This window comes from Apus apus, chromosome 11 (genome assembly GCF_020740795.1).
Source record: "Apus apus isolate bApuApu2 chromosome 11, bApuApu2.pri.cur, whole genome shotgun sequence".
In the NCBI taxonomy this organism is placed as follows: Eukaryota; Metazoa; Chordata; class Aves; order Apodiformes; family Apodidae; genus Apus; species Apus apus.
Genome location: NC_067292.1, coordinates 18,886,297 through 18,905,575, shown reverse-complemented (window position 1 = coordinate 18,905,575; position 19,279 = coordinate 18,886,297). Strand labels below are relative to the sequence as shown.

At 48.1% G+C, this 19,279-nt stretch overlaps 2 protein-coding genes across 3 annotated transcripts in view; both read right to left on the bottom strand.

Moving 5' to 3' along the window:
* Positions 1 to 9,361, bottom strand: part of PDPR (pyruvate dehydrogenase phosphatase regulatory subunit) — a 29,334-nt gene extending 19,973 nt beyond the window's left edge. Inside the window, exons 1-8 of one of the 2 annotated variants that reach the window (XM_051629217.1) lie at positions 9,294 to 9,361; positions 8,241 to 8,540; positions 5,955 to 6,088; positions 4,672 to 4,753; positions 4,416 to 4,579; positions 3,305 to 3,426; positions 2,435 to 2,552; positions 921 to 1,070 (exon numbers count right to left, since the gene is read on the bottom strand). In XM_051629217.1, the coding sequence (XP_051485177.1) occupies positions 921 to 1,070; positions 2,435 to 2,552; positions 3,305 to 3,426; positions 4,416 to 4,579; positions 4,672 to 4,753; positions 5,955 to 6,088; positions 8,241 to 8,467 (997 nt within the window). In that variant the 5' untranslated portion in view covers positions 8,468 to 8,540; positions 9,294 to 9,361. Of the gene's footprint in view, positions 1 to 920; positions 1,071 to 2,434; positions 2,553 to 3,304; positions 3,427 to 4,415; positions 4,580 to 4,671; positions 4,754 to 5,954; positions 6,089 to 8,240; positions 8,544 to 9,293 lie in introns of both variants that reach the window. The other variant, XM_051629216.1, reaches the window with a different exon arrangement.
* A 173-nt stretch (positions 9,362 to 9,534) lies between these two features.
* GLG1 (golgi glycoprotein 1) overlaps positions 9,535 to 19,279 on the bottom strand; it is an 84,496-nt gene continuing 74,751 nt past the window's right edge. The window contains exons 21-26 of the mRNA XM_051629197.1: positions 18,815 to 18,957; positions 18,498 to 18,599; positions 17,777 to 17,884; positions 17,050 to 17,170; positions 15,126 to 15,232; positions 9,535 to 14,140 (exon numbers count right to left, since the gene is read on the bottom strand). Coding sequence (XP_051485157.1) covers positions 13,973 to 14,140; positions 15,126 to 15,232; positions 17,050 to 17,170; positions 17,777 to 17,884; positions 18,498 to 18,599; positions 18,815 to 18,957 — 749 coding nt within the window. The 3' untranslated portion in view covers positions 9,535 to 13,972. The remainder of the gene's footprint in view (positions 14,141 to 15,125; positions 15,233 to 17,049; positions 17,171 to 17,776; positions 17,885 to 18,497; positions 18,600 to 18,814; positions 18,958 to 19,279) is intronic.

Sequence of the window (19,279 nt, the reverse complement as noted above, 5' to 3'; positions counted from 1 at the left end):
CACCCCCTGGAGTTCACACTCCTACGGTATCAACACAGGATCTCAGAGAAAGGGAAATCAAATGAATCAGCTTAACTTGGGGAGCAGCTGGAAAGTGCAGAAAGAAATCAGGGAAAGTTCATCTGTGCCCAGAGTGACTTGCATGTGCATTCACAAGGGATGCAAAGAGCTCTGACACAAAGGAAAACTAGGTCCCTGGAAAAAAAACCCTGGCAAATTGGAAGATGAGAGGACACACACAAACTTAGCAGGCATAAAAGAGGGGTTGGGGGAGAGAAAGGGACCATGCTATGTTCTTTCCTACAGGAAAAGCCCTCCATGCAAAAGTCCATACAAGATATAAAAAGAGAAGCAAATAAAAAGGGAAGAGAAAGATGGAACATTTAGAATATAATAAACCACCACTTCCAATGGGGAGATGAAGTCTGGGAAGAAACAGTACCAGGCTCTGCCCACCAAAGCAACAGCCAGTGGTGGAAATACACTTGGCAGCCAGTGCTGGAAGGAGCTGCAGAAAGAAACAGAACACCAGAGCCACGAGGCAGGTGACCAGGGTGGACCTGCAGTGTCCCAGGAGGAGCAGCATGTGGCACTGACAGTCAAACCCCAAACGAAATGGAAGAGCAGTGCTGGAGAGTTTCTGTAGCACCTTCTGCACCAGGGGAAACTGATACACGCTGGGGGTTAGTGAGGGGTTTTATACACTAGAGATTGATGCAGTCCTTGGTAAAGGGGCTTTATGCAAATCAGTGACAAATGAAGAGATGAATTAATCTGAGGGAATGTCCATCTTTCCCACACCTCTCAGGTAGAGGCAGACAGCTGCTAGCTGGTCACCAACAGCCTGGCTTGTTGCTAACTCTGCCTTCTGCTGAAGCCACGTGCCTTGTGGCTGTGGGAGTCTCTCCTCCCCAACATACCAAAGTGATCCCAGTCTTCTTGAAGGTTCTGAATCTCCAGCTGGTTCCTTCCCTCTGTGAAGAGAGGCTTGGGGTTCTTCTCAAAGCCCCCTGAGAGGATGCCACCTTGCCAGTTGCGGATGTAGATCCTGCCATCTGGGTCTACAATAGCTGCAGAGGAAAGGAAAGAGGTGGGAAAGGAACTGAGAGAAGGTTCAGCTGCCTCAGGCTGCTCCACAAACACCAAGGAGGGGGCCTGGGGCCAGGCTGGGCCAAGCCAGCAGCTCCCTGACACAAGAAGGGACAGGCTCAGTCCCCCAACCCCACCATTTCTCATCATTCTGGTTCTCATGTGTTGCCCTGGTGAGGAAGTTTAGGTAACTAAACCAGCAGTAACTCCCACCACCACCTTCCTGCTGGGCAGCACAGTGAGCTGAACTGAACCTGAGGAGCACCCAAGCCAGGAGGACAGTTTTACCAGGAGTGGGAGGAAACAAGAGGGAATCAGATCCCTTGCAGATCCATAAGTTGTTATACTGGCTTGGTTCCACTGGAGCCTCACCCAAGACCAGCCCTTCCATCAAGAGATGTCCTGCCCTCCCTCTCATTCTCTTCCTATATGAAGAAGAGTTCATTTTAATGGGGATGCATCACAGATCCAGCTTGCTGGAGGCCACCAGCACAAAGAAGGTGGGCAACACTGGGGTGAGGACCAGCAGTCAGGTCTGGATTGTTTCTTCTAGTGGTGGAGTCACCTTGAAGCATTTATGATACTCCCCCTGACAGGTTCCATGGCAATTCTTCCCATGTACAGAAAAGCTGTGAATATATCTAGATAGGTATCTCAATCTGCATGAATCTGTGTATCTAAAGACCCAGTCAAGTAAAAGTGAAGCACTCAGGGACTCTGGCCTGAGCTAAATTCCCTGGACAACATAGACATGACTCACCAGAAGCAAAAACTCTTGCTAAAGACTGAGAGTAAATAAGCAAAACTTTCTACTTCCCAACCAGTTTTTAAACACAAGGTCTTTTTTTTTTTTTTTTTTTTAAGAGATCCAAAAGCCAGAACATGGGGGAGGAGCCATTACCTCAAGTGCTTTGGTTGCCCCTACAGCTCATAGACATGTAAATGCCATTGTAAAGCCTGAGCTTCAGTTGGAGGAAAGGAATAGATGGGCCATTTGGGGACAGCAGCCTGCAAGGAAAACATAGTGCCAAGGCTAGCACCCTTTCCAGCTCACAAATGCAACAACCCAAGTCTCAAGACACACCTACCAGTCAAGAGAGTCATTCTCCTGCTAAGATGACCCACTCTGAAAACCAATTTCTTCAGTGAAAGCTTTCCCAAGAACAAGGAAAGAGATTCTACCACTGGAGAAGGAGATTTGGAGCAATTCAGCTAGAATGTACTTCACAATCCCAAATAAGGTGAGAACTGATAGCATTTAGTTGGCCTTTATGTCATAAACCACGTGTAGCCTCAGAAAGACAGCTGTGATTGACCAAGAAAAGTGAGAATGGAGAATCCTTACTTGGTAAGTTTATTGCCAGAGGTTCCTTCAAGGGATGTGTCAGGAGGTAGAAGTGTTCACAGGCATGGAGAGGGATGTTGACTGGTTCCTCTCCAGAGTGGCCCAACTCATAGGCCCACTGAAAGAAAAAAAATGCTTGTTAGAATGCAAAAGAAGAAAACTAACTCCAGGAGGACAAAAAGCACAGGTCCTCTCTGGGGGTTTGCTTTAAGAGGACAAGTAAGGTTTGGTTTAGTCCCCTGAATCTTAAACACACACACTTTCCCCCCCCTCTTTGTATAGAATTTGAACTGCTCAAGACAAAGAGTGTTTTTCTGTTCCTCATCTAAGGTCTAGAAAAGTGGGGCCCTGATCTGAGCCCAAGAAGTACCAACTTCTTGGTAAAGAAGAGAAAAGCAAAGTAACATCTGTCTACCAAAGCCACCAGCAGGCTCAGCCTCTAGAAGAGGAAGTCAGGACTGAGGAGCCTGTACTGTGAAGACCCCCCACTAACAAGCCAGTTAGTGAGAAACAGCTTGTTTTCAGACTGGAGAAGACATGACACTAAGAAAAAGAGCAAAAAAGGGAATTTTCAGAGAGAAAAGAGCAGAGAGAGAGACTTAACATCTCCCTAAGAACCAAAGCAAAAGTCAAAAAGGTGCAACCCCCAGGACAGAGCTGTCCCAACAGGCTGCAGGATGCTCCTCAGCAGGTGAAGGTGCCAAGCAAGCAGCCAGCACTGCTCTCCTCCTGCACAGCCCCTCTGAGCTGAACAACATGACCTTGCTCTACTCCAGTAAAACAACCCACAGCACAGTTAAAATAAAGGAGGAAAAAAATAAACAACCCCAAACCCAAACAACTGAGGAAGAAACATTGAAATGACTCCACCTGGCCAGCACAGTTGACAAAGTACTGGCATCCAATCCGTCCTCTGTCGGTCTCCACTCCAGTCACACACCCCTTCTGCACTGTGACATGACTGACACTTGTCCTCTCATGGACCTGGACACCTGGAGAGGACATCCCAAAGTCAGGACACCACCCGCCTGCTTCCTGATCCCTCAGGCTGCTACCATCAGACCCTTAAACTTGACCTAATAGCTTATTTTCTAAAGACAACATTGATACTCTTGACACTCTTAAGCCCTGTCATTTGTGAAACAGCCTGTTCACAACTTGTACAACATTTAAAGGCTGAGACTGTGAAGAGCTACAGTTCTCCTGCCCAGGTGACAATCTGGGTGACAAATACACCCTAGTATCAACAACATAGGGAAAAAAAAAAGGGGGGGGGGTTTCAGCTATGGATTTCTTTCCATTTCAATTCTTTTAAGCAACAAAAGCTGCAGTTTCAGCTGCCAAAACTGATTCTTTAATTGGAAATCAGCAACTTAGTAAAAAAAATAATCAATGAACAGCATGCAAAAAAACTAAGCAGGTCTAAAAAGAAACTAAGAGAGTTACCTTCCCAAGGAGCTTCTTGCAATCTGGTGGACCTTCATCCTCATCTCTGCTTTCATATCTAACCCTTCTCCCACTTTTAGCCCACTCTGAATTTGCCAAAGTGCTGGGCAAATCTGCATTTATGACTACACTTCCCAATCCATTTCCCAAGCAGATGGGCCCAGTGAAATATTCCACAAGGACTCAGTTACACCTTTGCATTTGCAGATCCCCCTGCAGGGTTAGTTTTGAGTTGGGTCCTATGCAGGATTGGTTTTATAATGAAAGAGTGTGTGCTCATTCAGAGGAAAATACAACCAGTAAGAAACTGGTGCTTGAACTATCACAGGAGATCTGTAAAGATTCAGGATGTTAAGAAAGATAACAACTCAGCCTGTTCTTTGAAGGAAAATAGATGGTAAAGAATCAGAACCTTATAGAAATAACCCAGTTTGGGTTTTCAGTGCTGGGAATACCAGACATAATTTTATGCTGTGAAAAGAAGGTCACTATCATGCAGGAGAGCACCCTAGAGATTCAAAGAAACCCCTCATACCATTCCTTGAGGCAGCAGTTGCCAGGGCCAGACTCACACTGGCAGATGACACCACTGCATCTTCTGGCACATGCATGGCCCCTACAAGGTCGTGGATGTTGATCAGCGGGTGGAGCTGGGCCACTTGTTTTGGGGTGATGATTTCACAAGGTATCCCCATCACACTGCCACAGAAGGTTAAGAAAAATGCCATCAGTGCTCTGGCAGGAGAGCTGGTGCAAATTTCAGGTCAGCTTGACTTCCTGCTGATACCTACCTGAGTGAGGAAGCAATGCGTTTCAGGGAGATCAGCCGGTCCTGGGTCTGAGCCAGGGAAATGGAGCCTGTCCTCACGTACCCTGTGACAGTGACCAGAGTCAGATTTGGGCAGGATCCTGGATTCTTTTTCAATCTCAGATCCATTGCTTCCACCACTCAGGATCCCCCATCCCCAAATAACCTCCCCAACAGTCATTAAAAACTGCATTCGTCAACTTCTCAACACGGCCATTTGATTCTCAGTTGTGTTCTAACTCTGCCACATTTACTCAAGTTTATCAACAAAATTCAGCTTCACCTCCTAAAAGAGAGAGATGTTACTGGTGAAAAAGTGATCTAATAACTACCCAGAAGAACAACACCTCAACAACTAAACGCAGACACTTTGTGACTTCACCACATGCAATAAATTAATACTAATCTTTATTACAGGCACAGTTATTAGCTTCTGCTGAGTCTCACATATATCACAAGTCCTTGTGCTCCATTACACTTGTCAAGTGTCTTAATGAAAACTCAGCTGTTTGCTCAAGTTACAGACAAGAATCAGAGGTCACAGTTTGCAGGCTGCCTTCAGTCTGCCCATCTGATATCCTTCCCATTATTCTGGTTAGCTGGCCAGCAGGACAAAGGGAGGGGACTGTCCCCCTCTACTTGGCTCTCGGGAGACCCCACCTGGAGAACTGGGTCATGGAGTTGTTGGAGTGAGTGCAGAGGAGGCCACGGAGATGATGGGAGGGCTGGAGCAGCTCTGGAGCCAGGCTGGGAGAGTTGGGGTGTTCAGCCTGGAGAAGAGAAGGCTCCAGGGAGACCTTAGAGCACTTTCCAGTGCTTGAAGGGGCTCCAGGAAAGCTGGGGAGGGGCTTGGGACAAGGGCAGGCAGGGAGAGGACAAGGGGGAATGGATTAAAACTGGAAGAGGGAGATTGAGGTGAGACATGAGGAGGAAATTCTTTGGTGTGAGGGTGGTGTGACCGTGGCCCAGGTTGCCCAGGGAAGCTGTGGCTGCCCCATCCCTGGCAGTGTTGAAGGGCAGGTTGGATGGGGCTTGGAGCAACCTGGGCTGGTGGGAGGTGTCCTTGCCCATGCAGGGGGGCTGGAATTAGATGATCTTTAAGGTCTCAGCCAACCCAAACCAGTGAATGATTAACAACACCACTTTGCATCTGATTCAGTCACTTTTGAGCAGGAACCACCAACTCTTAAGCCACTGTAAAATTATATATTAATATATTTCAGCCTCCATACTTTTGTTCCAGTTTCCCAAAGATGAGGACTGTACCTGTTTTCACTCCTGTCTCTTGCTCCAGCTGCTGGTAGAGCTTGTTGGAATAGTCTGCCATCTTCAGCTCTATGGACACGGGCCTGGCCGTGCTCACGATGCCAGCACAGAAGCGAGTGGTACCAGCAGCCAACCTGCAGGAGAAGTTGCAAAGAGGCTTCATCCAGCTCCTCCTGCAGCTCTGCCCACAGCAGGCACCAGGCAGCAACCTCTCCTCCAAACACATCCAACCAAAAGTGGGATGATGGAGGGATAATGCAACCTCTAGAACGCTTTTCCTTCAGCTCCCTTTTGAAAACGCTTGTTAACCCAAAACTGTTTCTCTTTAACTAATCCTAAACAACCCACCTGAGGACCTGTCACATGAGGAAAGGCTGAGAGGACTGGGTTTGTTCAGCCTGGAGAAGAGAAGGCTCAGGGGAGACCTTATCACCATGTTCTAGTTCCATAAAGGGGGGCTGCCATGAAGATGGAGACTCCCTTTTTACACGTGGCAAAGACAAGGGGTGATGGGAACAAGTTACTCCCGGGGAGATTCCAATTGGGCTCCAGAAGAAAATTTGTCACCATGAGAACAGTCAGACATGGGAACAATCCCCCAAGGGAAGTGGTGGGTTGCCTCTCATTGGACAGTTCTAAGACTCAGCTGGACAGGGTGCTGGGCCACCTCATTTCAACTGGATTATTACCTAGTAAGGTTGGACCAGATGATCCTCGAGGTCCCTCCCAACCTGGTGTTCCAGGATTCTAAAGAAAGCACTTAAAAAAAAAAAAGACCTTATGCCTACTTTGATCTGCCTACCTGCTCTTCTTCCTCCAAAGCTGCATTTCCCTCAAATGAAAAATTAACTTGGATTTGAGCAGTGCATCTTTGCAGGTCACAGTAAGAACAAGTCTCTTTCACCCTGCAGCACCTGCCACAGGTAGGGACACACATCACTTGTCCCCTTTTAAACTGTCCTTAAACCACTGGCCATACAGCTGTTTGCTGAAGAGCTGCTGCAGAGGCAGAAACCTACCAAAAACTCCCTGCTCACAAGGTCTGGGATGAGATGACTCAATTCCCTCTCTTGGCAACTCTAAAAACTTGATGCTGCCTCCTTGCCAGTCAAGGAATCACAGTTAATTACTCATTAAAGGCAGCATCAGGTGGGAAGCTCTACACTAAATAGTCCAGCACCTATTAAAGGGTGTAAGAAGCTGCTGGCATAAAACACCTCTTCAAAGCCCTGAAGTCTCAGCACTGAGGTCCCCAAATCACTTAATGAAAACACCAGGAACCCATCTCTGGAACAGAAATCTAAGTAACAGGCAAGGGCTGCACAGTCAGCTCTCAACAGGATCTACATGCTCTGCCCCAGACTGCAGATCCAACCCACCAAAGAGCCCCCACCAAGACTTGGACTCAGGGCTGAGCTGTTGTACAGATCTGCAGTGAATCCTGCAACAGCCAGACTGGATAATCTGAGCCTGTAACCAGCTCACAGGGGGCTGGGATGTCTGCCTGTAACCTCCACACCTCCCACAAGCTCTTCTGAGCTTTGCCAGGGCTGGGATATTCATACACAGATCACATCCTGCTTCTAGAGATGATCAACAGGGGCTGAAGGAGTTATGCAGATTTTCAGCTCTCTCAGAATGGCCCAACTTGGTGAGCTTCACTGTTTTTCTGTGATGTACACCAGGGCAGATGGATCTCTCCCAAAGGAACTGGAAAACCCGTGCCAGCACAGAGCTCTCTTGAGGGGAACTGCAGCCCATGGAGGACCCACACTGCATCCCAGTAGTAACCATATCCCCACCATTCACCCCCCACCCTTCCTGAGCTGCAGGGGTGAGCAGAAGACCCTGGAGGGCAGCAGTGAAGTGAAGCATGGGAAAGGAAAGGTGGTCTTTGTCTTTTAGTTCTCAGTCCCCAAATCTCTTTTAAATGGCAATCAATTAAATTCATTCTCCCCAGATCAAGCCTGTTTTGCCCAGGGCAGCAAGTGGTGAGCAATCTCCATGTTTTTATCTCGATCCACAAGCTTTCTCAGCCTGCTTTCTCCCCATCTTGCTGAGGTAAAGTGAGTGCCTCTGTGGGAGCTGGGCCCTCAACCAAGGCTAACCCACCACACCCTTCACCCTGCAGGTCAGCCCTGTGTTGGGAAGGAGTTGTGTCACTTACTAATTCTCACAACAAGCTGGGTCCCAATTCCAGGGGAGCAAGCAGAACCAACCCATCACAGGAGATGCTGCCAGGTGTGGACACCCTTCTCCTTTGCTTTTGTGCCCAGAAATCCTTACCTGCCCTGCTCCAGCAAGACTATATCCTTCCAGCCCATCTTGGAGAGGTGATACGCCACGGAGGTGCCCATGATTCCACCACCACAGATGACAACCTGTGCCTGTGCTGGCAAGGGAACCTGCTGAGGTTCTGCTGTACTGGAGGTGCTTCTCTGGGAGCAGGTCACTCTCCTCCACCTGGGGTTCGCCACCCGCCACCGGACGTCCGACAGCACCCGGAGAAACATCCTTGGCAGGGGCTGCTCAGTGCCCTGAAAAGCCCCAAGCTGGGTGTGCTCAGAGGTGAGCTGGGAACCACTTCTTCTAGGAAGGAAGAGACAAGCAGAGCGTCACCACTTATTATAGACAAGGTTGGCAGTGACAAACTGTCACGGGGGAGAGGAGACGCTGGGGAGTCAACAAGGAGCAGCCAGTCTGTCCTGGAGCAGCACACGGGCTAGTAAGGCTATCACTCAACTTGTGTAACGGGCACAGAGCCTTATTGCTTCGTTTCTGATGGCAGCCTGAGCAAGGAACCCGAGGCAGGCTGGAAAAGAGCACCGAGGAGGCTCTCACCCCAACAACAGGTAGGTGAGAGGAAACCCGGGACGTGCTCCGGGACCTTTGGGACAGCCCAAGGTTAACAGGGCACAAAGACACTTGGTTATCAACGCTGTCAGGCCCCTGCCTGAGGAAGGAAAACACGGAGGGAGCAGAACAAGGCGTGTTGGGCTTCACTGGAGGACGCTGCCCAGCGCCCGGGGCTGGGGGCCAGGGAGGGCGGCGGGAACGGAACGCCCTGCCCGGGGGGTGTGTGTGGGTGTGGGGGGGGGGGGGGCTGGCGGGTCCCCTCCCCTCAGCCCCGCGCCGAGCCCGCCAGGCCGCACCTGAGGCGGGGGGGGGGGGGGGGAAAGCGCGGGAAGCGGCACCACAAGCCCCTTCTCGGCATCCCCCAAGCGCGGGGGAGCCGCCGTTTGGACCTGGACCGGAGCCTCCCCGGGGTGTCGGGGGTGTCCGGGAAAGGGGGGGAGGGGTGTCCGGGCGGTGTCCCCGCGGGGGGCGCGGGGGTCTCACCTGAGGGAGCGAGGCCGGAGCGACCTTCCGCGCTTTACGGCCGCCGCGCGACAGCCGCCCCTGCGCGCTGCGTCACCCGCCCCGCAGCCAATCGCCAGCCTCCCTGCGGCGGGGGGGCGTGGCTACATGGAGATATAGGCGTGGTCATAGAGAAGTGGGCGTGGCCACACCGGGAAAGGGGGCGTGTCCCAGCCAAGCCCCGCCCCCCCGGGGGGGGTGTCAATAAATCAATCACTCCCAATAAAAACCTGCAGCCTCTTTTTATTAAATTCTCCCGTTTCTTCTGTACAGAAAAGAAAACCCAAACAAACCAACAACAACAACAAAAAAAAATGCACATTATTATGTTCAGAGTCTCAGTAACAGCTCAACGTTACACAGCGTGGGCATGTAAAAAAAAAAAAACAAAACCAAACCAACCAAACGAAAAAGAAACCCCCAAACAAGGATTTATACACAGAAACAATTTACAAAAGAAAACAAAAAAAAAAGCCTTGTTAATGTCACATTTGGAAATAAACCCAACGGAGATTAAAGTTGAACCAGCTGCTGCTGTACAAGGGGGAAGGTGGGACACGTGGAGCCTGGTTTGGGTCCTTCCAAGCAGGGCAGGTCTGGCCCCAGCGGGGACCCTGCACCAAGATCAGTACCTGGGAGAGGCCTCTGAGATGTTCAACCTCATCCTGAAGAACATCCTCAACCCCAGGGCAGCTGTGGGAGTGCACAGAGATCTGGTTTTAAATAGGGAGAGAAGCGAAAGGCTCCGGGGGCTCACACTCAACGCACTCGCACACCTCAAAACTAAACCTTTCTCTTTAAAAAGAACAAAACTAATAAAGCAAAAATAATTAAAAAAAAAAAAAGTACTAAACCTTCTCTCGACTAAATGATAAAGTTGTGTTTTAACAGAAGTCACCATCCAACTTGAACACAGCTTCTCTGCAACGTGACGGGGTCCGAGCGATCCCCCCTGGCTCGTCCCATCCCTCCACACCCACCCTGCAGTCTTCTGATCTTCACTCCATTATTTTTCACTGTGGATTCTTTCAGAACAAGACTAACTCTTTTTTTTGCACGGATAAGTGTCAGATTCCAGGTGAAATGCTTTTGTTTTGTTACAGAATTATTTGAACTTCACAAGGGCCTTTCCAGCGACACAAGACGCACGGGTCCTCAGCTCGCTGGACAGTACCTGAAGTGCCAGGAATTTTGTTCCTACCCAGAGGAATTCATCCAGCAGGTGAGGCAAGAGAATCCCAAGTGGAAACTCAGCAAAAGATCAGACCCACTAGGCAAACAATAAATAAGCTTATTAAGGTCAACAAGAATGAACACCAAGGGGCCAGCAGAAGTAACAAGGTACACGTCACGTGTGGTCCCGCTTAGCCATGTCATCCAAACATGGGCCATCATTTAGGAAACAACTCGTTCAGCAGAAGCAGGAGGGAAACTGGGAGCTGCCTGCCCTGCTGCCACCCAGCCACCTACCCCTTCCATCCACCCCCAGGAGCTCGCCAAGAGAAGGTTTTGTGATGACAAGGAGATCAACCACCCCACCTCCTGACTTGCATCGGGCAGACTTCTCCACCAAGAGCCACAAAGAGGAAGGGGCACATCAGGTTTTGTCGTACCAAGACTCTCCTCTTGGCTGATCACAGCTATTTTTAGTGCTCCTGATGAGATCAGAGAGGTTAAAAAGGCTTCCTCAAGTTCAAGGCAACTGCAGTGTGTCTTACAACCGTTTCCTTCTTTCCCCCCCGACAGAAAATGGTCGCCTGCAGGCAGGAGGTTGCGTTGGCAACAGCACAAGCAAGTTATTTTTGGAAGAGTAGTTCTCTGGGCTTCTGTGCTATTAAGACCTCTAGATTTTTAGGTATTAAAGGAGGAGGCTATTTCAAGACTGGGTCTGGTAGATTTCTAGTCTGGTCATCAGCAGTGGCAGGAGGCCCCGTTGTAAAATGTGAAGGAAGAGAGCGTGATGTTGAATGACAAAATGGCCTGGGCCCTTTGCCATCATCACACCTTTAAAATGCAGGACTGTGCCCTTACAGGGACAAAGGACACCTGAGGGAATCGTGCAGAAATGTATTTAGGATCTGCTTTTGCTTCAGAGGGCCTCCAGACACACCCCTGTGCCACCACCTCAGAGCACACGCACCGCAACCGAGTTCCCAGGCACAGCAGCACCACTGCCCAACACCACCACAGGCCACACAACTCCTGACCAGACAACCTTAACCTCCACCAAATCAAAACAAACAAACCAAAAAACAACCCAGAAAGCCTTATCTCTGAAAGTAAAGCCACTTTCAGAGCTAATCAGGGTTTACATTCAGAACTATGGCTACAAACCTACAACTTTCACTGCACTGTCGTTTGGGATTTAGTGGAAGATGCTATTTCTAGACAATAAACCATCTAATTAGGCTTTTCAAGCTAATCAGGTTACAAAATGCCTTTCCAGAAAGTGGCAACAGTTCAAAAACAACAACAACGAAAAAGCCCTCTGATGGCAATTTCATGACACCTGATAGACACTGTGAGAAGCAGAACTGGTGCCAAGCAAGAAAGGCTGCAGAGATCCCGCCTCCCTGCCAACACACCCATCCCTACAGCAGCAATTCCTGCCCTCTGTCAAGTGGAATAATACACACTTACAACTGCCAAACTAACATTTGTGATGTTAGACACCTGTGCTACCTCAAGAGACACAAAACTGCTCCTCTTCTGCTCCACTTGGCACTGACAGAGGGCCAGAAGCTCCGTTAGCACCACGGAAAAGGGGTGAGAGAGAGAATTCAGACTTGATTTCTGTTCTACCACGTCACTGCCATCTTACCACACACCAATTCTCCACCAAACCTTCAGGGCTCAGACATCCTCTACTGCTTGCCTTGTGTTCATGGTACTTGGGACATAAAACCAGAAGAGTCTGTGAAGGACTCACTAGCACAGGAAGTCTAAGACCGTATGGCAGCAAAAGCGCACAGTCCGTTGTGCTTGCCATCCTGCACCCAGAACTGGCTGGTCCACACTCAAAACCACCTCCCCTGCCCTTCTGGAGAACAACGTGGAGAACTGGAGTGTCAGGTCTTCCCCAGCAGGGCACTACCCGGGCAAATAAAGTCAAGGCTCAAGCAACAGCCCAAGTTGGACAGTTTCAGGCACGGGAATTCACAGCAGCACAGGCAGGTGAGAACATCTAGAAAGTGAGTGAAGCTAATCCTACTGCACACAGGGACTGCTGTGCAAGTAACCTCTGGAGTTCACCAACATGCTCACTGTTCCAGCACCTGGCTTAGGACCTCCTTGCCCCCTTGGAGTCGAGAAATTAAGATAATGAAGAGGCCACAACTACCAGTGTGGCTTTTCTAAACCACCTCCTTTGGGCTCTCTGTGCAAGTATCACGGTCTGGGAGTGTCAGGACATCCAGTGTGACTGCACACACTGATGGTAACCATGTGAAAGCTACTTGCCTTAAAGATCTGGACATTTCTGCCTCTCATATAACACTACCATCCTCCCATCCATGTCTGCTTGGCCTTCTGGACCAGCACCTGGGTCAAACATCCCATAAAAGCTCCAGCTGCTATCCCTTGTAGCCATGGAAAGGAAGAACACTCTCCAGTGCCACTTTTCAAACCCAGACAGACCAGTTACAAACCACCACAGTAGCCCACCAGTAACCACTGAACAGACAGAGCATGTTGAGTGTTGAGCTGCTTTCTGCACCCCTGACAAGAGCACTGGGTTGCCAACCTGCCAACACCACCTGCAGACAGTCCATTCAGAAGGGTGACAGCTCAGCAGCAGCCAAGGTCAAATGAAAGGAGTGTTAAAGAGTTTTTACTGCATTGTTGCTAAGAAAAAAGCTGAGCCAGTGACTGATCAGGGCACTTGGTGCCTGCTGGCAGCAGCACTGGACACTACTGACAGGCTCTAGGTGCCTACACTGCTTTCATCTACCAAACACAAGGTGTACAGCTCGTGAGTACTGGATCCTGGTCAGTGCTTTATTCTAGAGTGGCAGAGGAAGAAAGGGAGGACACCTTTGCAGCCAAAAAAATCCACAGTAACACAAGCAGGATATTCACTAGGTGGGTGACACCACTGCCTGGTGTCCTTAGGTTGTCCAAGCCTATGCTCTGAAGATGCTTTACATAAGATGAGCAAGATGTCCAAAACAAGGCCAACTGTGGTGTTAAGATGCAATTTACCCTTTAATTTCCTGCCTCAACTTCAGCCAGCCACAGAGGATGACTAGATTTCAGTAGGAACCAAATCATAAGAGTCAAGTGTGTCTTCCTTTAAAAATTGACTTAAAAACTCCTTGAGCTGCAGGTCACAATCAGTCTGGTTTGGAGAGTGAAGGCAGTTCCAACAGTACAACAGAGACTTGTCTACAGGCAGGTCAACAAGAGTCTGCTAACAAAGGGGTAACCAAAGCTGCTGGCTGGGCTGCCAATGTTGCACACAAACTTTCAAAGGATGAAGATGCTGTGGATGAGATCCAGGATGGGAAAACTGAGCCAACACCTGCTGCTGTTCTAATTATTTTTTTTGTTTGTTTTTGTTTTTATTCTCCTCTCACAAGAAGGGGTGGGTAGACTATACAGAGGAGGAGGGCTGTACAAAACTGGGCACTAGGCAGGCATTTCTTCAGCAGGCAATCCAGGCTCTACCTGTCCTTGAGCTCTCTTGTCACCCGCTTGGTGATGCGTCCACACATCAGGCCGATGAGGAAGAGTACACAGATGCCAACTGTGATGACTGACAGGATGTAATTCTTGGATGGAGAGGTCATAACTTGCATGGCAAGGTCAGAAAAGCCTTCTGCTGGGGCAACCTGGAGATGAGAAAGGAATAAATGAGCCAAGCTGCACCTCCACAGAATCATCCTGGTTGGAAAAGACCTTTAAGATCATTGAGCCCAACCACAACCCAACTCTACCAACCATTAACCCAACTCATCCAACCATTAACCCAGCTCTACCAAGCCCAATGCTAACCCATGTCCCTCAGCACCATATCTACACAGCTTTGAAACACCTCCAGGGATGGGGATTCCACCACCTCCGTGGGCAGCCTGGGCCAGTGTTTAATTGCCCTTTCAGTGAAGAAGTTTCTTCTAATATCTAATTTAAACCTCCCCTGGGCAACTTGAGTCCATTTCCTCTCGTCCAGGTAACTCCCACCTCCTCTTTCCTTCATCCCTCAGAGCAGGAACTAGTGTCCTGCCTGGTGCCACACACACAGCAGGACACAAAGTCAAATCTTTCTCTCAAATACCAGCCTTGGCCACCATCGTGACCTGTTTCTGCTCTGAAGTGCTCCACATCCCACCTCCAACATGTCCTAACAAGTCAGGAAGCTTTTGCAACCTCAGCTCTAGGTTTCCATGTGAGCCTCAGTGATTATCAGGTTTAGTCTCTGATACTGCTGTTGCCTCCTGTCATCACCAGATTCAGCCTGAACCACAAACCAGCAGTTCTGCAAGGATTCATCTGAAGAACTGCTGCTCAGCAGGACAGTGTCACCACTGGAAGTTGTGCTCACCCTGTTTCCTTGCCTCAGACCTTCTCTAGAGGAGGCCAAGCCTTGTGTGCAGAACAGTTCCAGTGACAGTTTCACCCTGCACTGCTCAGAATGCATCCCAGACACTGAGAGACACGACACACAAGTTTTTTAAAAAAAGACCAGATTTCAATGTTCCAGCACACTGAACTTCAGTGACAGGAACTCCATGAGAGTGGGGAGTTTTTCAGAGGCCACATGAAGCTCCAGTGCCAACAAAGGAGGAAGCAGTTCCCCCAAACCCTGCAGAGACTCACCTTGGCAGCATAGCTCCACATTTCAATACGATCATTAAGGCGTTTCTTGCACTCGGGCTGCAGCCTCACCCTCTTGTCTTCCAGAGCTTCCATTAAACAGGACATTTCTGGAGGGTGCAGAAGATGGTGTGAGAAAACAAAACATGCTATGGAAAGGTTGCTGGAAACACATACTGAAATTCTACTGGTGGTTACACAGCTTTCTGAACAGCCAGTCTGGCAGACTATCCTTTGAAGGGAGCAATCTCACTAGGATTTGAGATTTAATGCTGTGGTTTGAGGTGCATAGAATTTTGAACTCCAAAAATACAGTATATATCCAAAATGCAATTCATGTGATCTTATAAAGGCTTCTAAATTTGCACCTTCAGTGAGCTGTACTCTTCAATTCCATGCCACTGCCCTTGAGAGAGAAGTAAGATCCAATTCAGCTCAGGAAAAAAAAAACCAAACTAACACACCGTATCTTCTCAGGCTCGTGAGGAGTTTCTTTTGATCAACAAAATGTTTTGGAAAGGTTTAACTTCCTGAGTTTTCAGAGTCCTGTGCAAAGGAAATGGGAACACAATGCTCTGGGTGCCCATGGAGAGCCTTGGCTAATGCATCAACTCTTTTATATGCTCATATGAGACACTGACATAACATTTTGCATTTTCTACTTACACTGCCTTACTTGAATGATCCCTAATTGGATCCTTTCTGCTTTGCAGTGCAGAGTTATTTTCTTCAGAGCAAACAGGCTGCAAACTTTAAACTAACTCCAGACTTTTTAAACACAACTGTCAGTTCAAACACTGGGAGGCAGATCCCTCTCTAAGCTGCAGACTTCTGAGTGCAAACATCTTGGAACACACATCAAAAGAATTAGGACAAAACAGGAATAAATAAAGGATATCCAGAACTTCAGAAAGGCATTCAGTAACCAGATAATGATCAGGAAAATACTTGGTTGCTATTTTTAATGCCAGATAAACTCAAAGATGGGAAAGTTCAGAGCTTTTTCCCCACTAGCTTTCCTCAAACAGCCATACACACTACCCAACATAGAACAGTAACAAAGTGCAGGAGCTTGACCTCAAACAGGAAAGGAATGAGTTAGGAAATGTTTAAATAAATGATGTTTCAAGTGGTTTGAACCTGGTGAACTCAGTCTTAGGGGACTTGGAACAGCTGATGAAAGTCTCCAAGCCTCTAGCTGCTATGTGAACTTAGAAAATGTAGTCAAAATTACCTACCCTCTGGGAAAGAAAAAATTGGTGTATTTAAGCAGAGAAGAAAAAAAGGAGGATCAAAGGACTTCAGTTTAATTTTGTCTGTCAAAAGTCCTCAAACAATGAAGCTAACCATGGCCAAAGACTGACATAAAGAAAGAAGGACCAAGGGATTAGCTAAGAATTAATCTTGTGAAACCAAATTGATTTGCCTCTGTAAGAGAAGCAGCTTGAGTTCCAGGGAAACTCTTGATGCAGACTGATAGAAAACCACCCGGAGTAAACTGGGGAGCTGTATCCTGGGTGAAGCTGATACAGGGTGGAATGAAATCTCACCAAAAAACTGGTCCATCTACTTCAGCCTGTGTGTATTAAAAGCTTGTTTTCAAGAGGATTGATATCTGAGGAGGGATTTTACAGAAGGATTCTGGATCTGGGATCACAGACAATTGTCACCAATCACCTGAAAGATGGAATATAAAATATTCAACCTGCAAGGATATTGTACCAGGATTGAAGAACTGGGCCCACTTTGGACACAAGGAAAGACTTCTTGATAGCCATCTTCTCGTGGCATCTACCACCTCTGCAGCCATTCCACTTCATTACCCACAGAGGAGTGGTGGAAAGATCTGATACTTAAGCTGCATTCTCTTCCCAGCATGAAAGCCCTCACAGCTCAGAGGTTATACAAGCAAAGCACGAGCACTTACGGCGTCCTCTCCCTGGTGGAATGGCAGCACAGTGGTGTTTGATGTCCAGGGCACAGGCTGTATGGAGCACTGGGTCAACAAATATATCTGCTTTGCTTTCTTTCAGCATGTTGAGCACTTCCTGGGGAGAGGGGAATAACAAAAACATCTCAAAAAAAAAGGAGAGAATAAAACTCGTGCTGCTCAGTGTTTCTGAAAGGTGCATCATCTTTTTAAGTCCACGAGAAAAACACACCACTGTACCTGGATGAGGATTAAATGTCCTGGTTTATAAAGGTTACCATAGTTATGGTCATTAAAATACCCGTATTAATCTAAAATACAAAGTCAATATGACAGGGTTAGTTCAGTTAGAACTGAAATAAGGTGCCAGAGCCACAGGGGCAACTCATACATCCCTTGCTCATAGCCCAGGCCACAGCCAGCACGTGGAAAGCCTGCAATGGAGACAGCAACCAAAAGCAGATTACTAACAAGAAACTTCAGGAACCATAATCAAGAAAGGATTGAAGCCTAGAACTGCAAAGGAGGCATTGTCAGCCCAATTTGCACTGGGAAATGGAAACTGAATTGAATTGCTGCAGGCCAGAACTGAGATGGGTAAGGAGAGGTGCAGAGCTTTGGCTTCTCACGAGCTGGAATGTGGCCTGGGCTGTGATCTGTAAAAATGACTGATTTCTGCAGGGACAGGAGGTTTTTCAGAGCACGTTCAACTTCTCTCCTTTACCTTCTTGCACATTTCTGTTTTTATTTTCAGCAGGTTCACTTTCAGACATTCTTCCACCTGCCCAGTCTGCTCCTGAGCTGCTGCTTCTTCCGCACACAAGTTGGAAATCTATTTTGAGAGAGGTATTTTAACCATAAGTAGCTCACCACAATTATTCTGCCTTTCAGCACATTTAGATGTCAACACATCAGTTCATCACGGGGTTGCAGGGGGAGAACACACCATGCAAATCTTTCCCTCCCTGAATCCCCAGAGCCAAAGGCAGCCTGGCTCATGCAATATGCATACCCTTCCCAACCCAGCAGCAAGAAGTCAATATTACTGTACTGAGGGGAAAGCAGGGAGAAAAACAGCCCAGAAATTATGTTAATCAGAAAGAAGCAATACTTGAGACACGGCTGGTTCAGCCATCAGAAGTGAAAGCTCAAAATCCAGCTGTATATTCCAGTGAAGGCTGACAAGACTGGCACACATTTTGCTCACAACAGGAAAGCAGGATTTTTCCCTAGCACTGATGAGATGCCAGATGAAAAAATTCACTTTCTAGTAGCACTGGACAGGAAACTGCAAATCTTAACACACTGGACAACAATCCCAAGCAGAGAACCTGACCGGCTAGAAGCCGGTTTTGCTTAGTTTAATGATCGGGCTAAATTCTGTTTTAAGAAACAAAACCTGTTTCACAAAGGGAGTTTTCATCCTGCTGAGCTACTTCTCCTACCTCCTCAGAGCAGTGCATCTGAAGTTGGGGATCCAGCCGATAATCTAGAGCTGATTCTTGGATTATCACTCGGATTTGGTCCTCACAGTCTGGAGAGAGACGCTACGAAGCGGAGAAAGTCATTGACCCACTCAGTGACCACCCTTCTCCTAAACCAATCACCTTAACTTCTGCATTCTTTAATACTTGCACAGAAGCATGAAAACTCATTATGTGCAGCCTGTTCCACACACTCAGCACACCACAGGCGCATCCAGTGCCTGTTGCTCAGCACAATCCTGCCCAGCCCCTCGCTCGGATACCCCAGCTCGACTCACCTGGTCTGCGTATTTCAACTTCAGGCACGAGATGACTTGTCCTTCCAACTCTGTGTCATCCTTGGCCCTGTTCAGGATATTTTGGCAGAATTTTGGGATGTCTGCTTTGCACGCCTTCCTGAGCACTGGATTGAGGCGGTAATCTAAGCAGGAAAGATGACAGAACCTCACTGGAGCACACACCTCTTCAGGTCACGGAACATAAGACTCCCAAATAAGACTGGACAGAAATTTCCCAGGTGACATTTTTAACCACCAATATATTCAATTTTGGGGAAACCCAGTATTTTTTCACACCAAAATTTTAACTTCAGGGCTTAAGTGGAGGCAACAACACATGTTGACCCTCAAGAACTTGGCTGCATGAAGTCAGTGTGTGCACTGAAAACCATGAGGGAGACTAAAACCAAGTGAATATTCTTCCAGCCATGCAACCCATTCCACAGGCAGGGAAGTTTTTTCCAG